Consider the following 4,611-nt stretch of genomic DNA (forward strand, 5'->3'; position numbering starts at 1 on the left):
CTTACTTTTTTTTCTGTTTTTTTATTTTTTCAGGCGGAACCGGGTTCTGGGTCGGGTCTGTTTGATACCGGTTCGGGTCGCGATGCTTTGCCGGATCGGAGGCTAGGAGTAGGTAGAGCAGGCCGCCTGGGTTCACCGGATGGGAGCAGGGCCGCGGTGGTGCAGAACTGATCCGGGAGCAGCGTCGAGTTCGACTAGATCGGTGCTGTAGGGGGGGGCACACCGGGGTGCTGCAGGGGGGCGCGCTGGGGTGTTGCAGAAGGGGCGCGCCGGGTGCTGCTCGGGGTCGCTCCGGAGCACCAAGGTTTTTTTTTTTTGTTGAAAAAAAAAACACTCACGTTAGAGCTTCATGCTGATAACGTGTTTTAGGAAAAACTGTATATTTCATCAGAATGAGTGAGCTCTTTTTATAGGAGATTACAGATAACAAGATTACATAAATCTCTCCTTATTCTGTGGTACATGCCACCACAAACCATAACAATACTGACTAAGTCAACAACTGACTAGATAAACATCTGACTGAGTAAATATCTACTTTACAGGAACAATAATATTCTAATTATCTTATAACAGACGTAACATTCTCAAAGCTAAAGCTACAATCTGTTCTAAAATCAAGAAAAGGATAAGGCCGGTGAAGCTTCTCATTCATTTATGATCATAACAAGAAAAAAGGAAATGTTTAAGTTAGTTTCAAACAACCTATCTGCTAGCTCTATCTTGATAAGCTTACACACAATACTTGTGATGCCAGCATTCTTCCAACTCCATATCCTCTCTCTATATAAATCGACACAAGCTAGCGCAGTTGCTACGTGAAACACATTATAAGTAACACAGCAAACAAGCCTATGAGGATGGAGAAGCTCATCAACTTGTTCAGCAAGCTGAAGAAAATGTTCAGATCCTCAGACAGTAAGAATTTTGTTGAGCATCAAGTTAATACTGCTTCGTCTACTTCTGCTATTCGCTGTGAGGATCTTTTCTTTCCATCGAAAAACATGATGGGTGATCGAAAGAGAGACAATTATGCTGATGATCCATTTGTGGTAGCTCATACTGCTGCCCAGAATCATTTTGCTCTTAGACCAAACATCTATCTTTGAGAAAAGAGGAAATATTAGAGCCTATTATATTGGTCAGTTAGGTCACTCAAGGTAGCCGGCCTATGTGTTCTATTTGCTTTCATTTGATGGTAGGATTAATATTCTTCCATTTTCCAGGTTGCTCATCACTAGCTTAATCTGATCTGTTTTGTAGTTTCTTAATTCTAGCTTCTTCAAAGTATAGCTTCTTATTAGCGTTTGAAAATGATGAAAATGTTCAAACCTACTACGAGAGTAGTTTTTCTGTCCTTTCAAATCTTTGTCCTCTATATTATATATCAATCACTGTTAGTATTGATGAACCAAGCCAGCAGTTTGATGAGGGCTAATTAGCACTTTATTCCAAGAAATCAAAGTTACACAGTGAGAATCAAAAGCTATAATGAAAATAAGATGCATGTGTATAGCTATTACAAGTCTACAAACTACAAAAGCACATTTTTCTGTTAACTCCTTGGCTGCTGCAGGATATTCGGTTGCAATTTCTAGTTGGCACCAATCCCTTCATCTCTGTACCTCATCTGCTCTCTTTTTTGATCAGTTTGGGGAAAGGATGTAGGGGTTTTTGTCTGTAACTCTTGTTTTTATTTTGGGGAAAAGTAAAACTACTAAGGAAAAGAGCCTCTAGAAATCGATAAATGCAAGAGAAAACAAAATTCTAGACTACATTGGGGAGTGAAGACGCTCAATTTTGCCCGAAAAAAGTGAGCAGAGGATCATAGACTTTTTGATTGGCATTCCCAGCCATAATGAAATCCATATGAGCATACTCCTCTATGTATTGTTCCACAAGTTTGTCTTTGTCATGATCTCTCAGGTCATTAAGCAAAGCCTTCACATCGTTGACATCCGAAAGTTCATCTCTCCCTCCATAGCCGAAGAAAAGAGGAACATCTTCCGGAATGCTTGCCATGTTGTAGACTGGAGGAGTAAGCTGATTGTAGCGTTGCATGTTAATGGCCGGTAAAACGTAATCGAACATTGTTATTGTTCCTCTCCTGATCACTGTCCCAAATGCATAAACAGAAATCAAAAATTGAAATTTTGTAGCAGTTCATTGTAGTACGTAGCTCAGACCCTGGGACATGAAAGACTTACTTTGAGACATATGTACCATGTTTTTTGTGGAAGTGGACTGTGGTATATGCTGAAAGAGAAGAATTGAACTCGTAGGAGTTATGCAGCAATTAGGACCTATAGAATGGAAAACAAAAAAAATGCAGGTCAATCCACAACAAAAAGAAAGGTACATACAACTCAGGTTGCTTATGAGAACAAGCTTAACAATAGGATTACCGGTTACGGCGGCCATAAAATTGGAGCAGTCCACACCCGGTTGTGAGCAGAGAAAAGTCTCCAAGTTTTGTGCTGCAGCTTCCCTGTTGGTATTTGGAGAAAATAATATGAAAATTGGACCAAACTGTAATATATAGAATCATACAAATGAAATTCTACTTGAGCAAAATATATCATGCTCACCCTGGAGGAGGATATTCCCGGACTCCAGTGGCGTAGAGTCCCTGTTAAATTGACACGAATAAGCAATTCTAGTGAGTTCATCAATGAATTTCAGAATATCCATATTTGATTAGTGACAAAGCTTAGTCAAAGAGTAGTGTTACTTCGGCAGTATATGATTGAGCAGAAATTCTTCCCAACAATGTGGACATCTGACCCAGATAAGCAACTGGACAAAGCAAAGCTGCTGATCTTAGTGTGGTACTCAGCTTTTGTTGTGACAAAGCAGCTAGCACTGACAATGTTCCCTGTGATTTAAACACTACAAACCTTAGTTATATATATCCCGTTTACATAATACTTTTCTCTAAATTTAAAAAAAAAAATTTACCAATGAATGGCCAACATAGTGTACTTTCTGTCCTGTTTGATTATTCACATAATTGAAGAAGGCAGGAAGATCATAAGCAGCCAATTGATCCCATGTCCATTCCCAGTAAGCCTACAGAAGATAGATTTGTTGACATCATATAGTAGTGAATGATTAGAATGCTATCATTACCATTTCTTAAACCAAATTAAGTATTTACCGGATCGATATTATTGAGTGACTTATGTCCGCGACTAGCCTGCGTTCCTCGAGCATTAGCAAGCCATACATCAAACCCTTTATCGGCCAAGATAAATGCCAAAGCTTGATCTGGCGGATTGAGCAGCCATGATCCAGCATCCTGTTACATACATCCACAACGTTTCTCATCATCAGTCAATGTGTGACATTTAGATGTAACATGTTGTAATGCAAACTCTCAGTTAAACCTATAGTTCAAACATAATATACAAGGGATATATACAAACCCCCATAAGCCCATGTTGCAATAAAACTGGCAGCTTCTGAGCCGTCGAATTGTTACTGGACTTTCCAGATGGGATTCTCTGCAAACCAAGGATGTAACCATCTTCTGTAGTTACCTGAAATATTCCATCAAAATTTTTCATGTAAAAGAACGAGCTAACATCATTTCTCACACGGAGAACTTGTAAACATAGAATTGAAGAAAGCATTTTGTGACAGTTCATGACTGACTTGATGATCCTCGCAAGTATAGCCTTGTGTTTCCACCAGTGATTTGCAGATACCATTCTGATCAAGACAGTTGATTCTTGCAGCTGCAAAAGCACAAAGTAGAGCCACAAGAAGCAGAAGGTTTGAAGCGTACTTGGCCATTTTCGAGCTAGATTGATTGATTCTCTCTGATTTGGTGAAACAAGTTTCCACAGTTTGTGCTATTTATAGCAAAAAACAAAAAGACCATGCATGTAGACTGTCTGGATTGATCAGAATATCAATTAATTTACAAAAAACCGTCACTTAATTGGTATTGATCAATATGAATATGATAAAAACAGAAACTTTGACTTGATAAATGCAGGTCAAACTTCGACATGTTTTACCCAAATCTTCAGTATTATGTTCAACGTACCCTTCTGTATGAATTACTATTTATAATTATAAAGATGTTAGAGAATTTAAAAAAATATAAAGATGTTAGAGACTCTATGAGTTTTTATGTCTGTGAGATCGAGCTCATTTATAAACATATTAACTTGTAAGAATTAATGGGATTGCGCAGTGCAATGTAGAAGAGAGAGTTAGAAAAACGTATGTAGGTTTGCCATTAACATTCAGGTGCTGAGAGTTTCTATTGACAGCTTGACATGAGCTATAACTTTACTATGATTAATTTTGTGTATCAATAAGAATTAGCGGAGCGGATTCTACGCACTAAGGTGCACTTGCATTATTAATGTGCAAGTTCTCAAATTGTCGTATGCGAAGATCGAATGAAGTTTAGAGACCCTAAATTTCTTCATTTCATTTTCATTTTTGATCTGATCAAATTAAGCGTTCATAATAAGAATACCTCTTATTCGACCTCAGGTTCTCATCTCATATGTTAGAAACACTTATGACTATTCTTTTTGGGTTTTAATTTTGTTAACGGTATTAGAATACATGCATGATAATGCAATGTGGATGATC

At 38.1% G+C, this 4,611-nt stretch overlaps 1 protein-coding gene across 1 annotated transcript; it reads right to left on the reverse strand.

The window, feature by feature from the left end:
- Window positions 1-1,794: 1,794 nt before the first annotated feature.
- LOC101314205 (triacylglycerol lipase 2-like) lies at window positions 1,795-3,795 on the reverse strand. The gene is made up of 9 exons (XM_004305922.1): window positions 3,655-3,795; window positions 3,426-3,539; window positions 3,158-3,298; window positions 2,959-3,069; window positions 2,732-2,875; window positions 2,589-2,629; window positions 2,406-2,488; window positions 2,208-2,303; window positions 1,795-2,114 (listed from the first exon to the last, which is right to left on the reverse strand). Exons 1-9 carry the CDS (start codon window positions 3,793-3,795, stop codon window positions 1,795-1,797), a joined length of 1,191 nt encoding a protein of 396 aa, XP_004305970.1.
- Between the last annotated feature and the right edge of the window lie 816 nt (window positions 3,796-4,611).

This window comes from Fragaria vesca, linkage group LG6 (genome assembly GCF_000184155.1).
Source record: "Fragaria vesca subsp. vesca linkage group LG6, FraVesHawaii_1.0, whole genome shotgun sequence".
Taxonomy (NCBI): Eukaryota; Viridiplantae; Streptophyta; class Magnoliopsida; order Rosales; family Rosaceae; genus Fragaria; species Fragaria vesca.

Bases quoted from the DNA above. Each gene is read 5' to 3' on its own strand.
- LOC101314205 (XM_004305922.1), bottom strand. From the start codon at position 3,795: ATGGCCAAGTACGCTTCAAACCTTCTGCTTCTTGTGGCTCTACTTTGT. The intron at 3,540-3,654 runs GTCAGTCATGAA...GGAATATTTCAG, and splicing joins ATACTTGCGAGGATCATCAA to GTAACTACAGAAGATGGTTA. The intron at 3,070-3,157 runs GTAAATACTTAA...TATCTTCTGTAG, and splicing joins CACTCAATAATATCGATCCG to GCTTACTGGGAATGGACATG.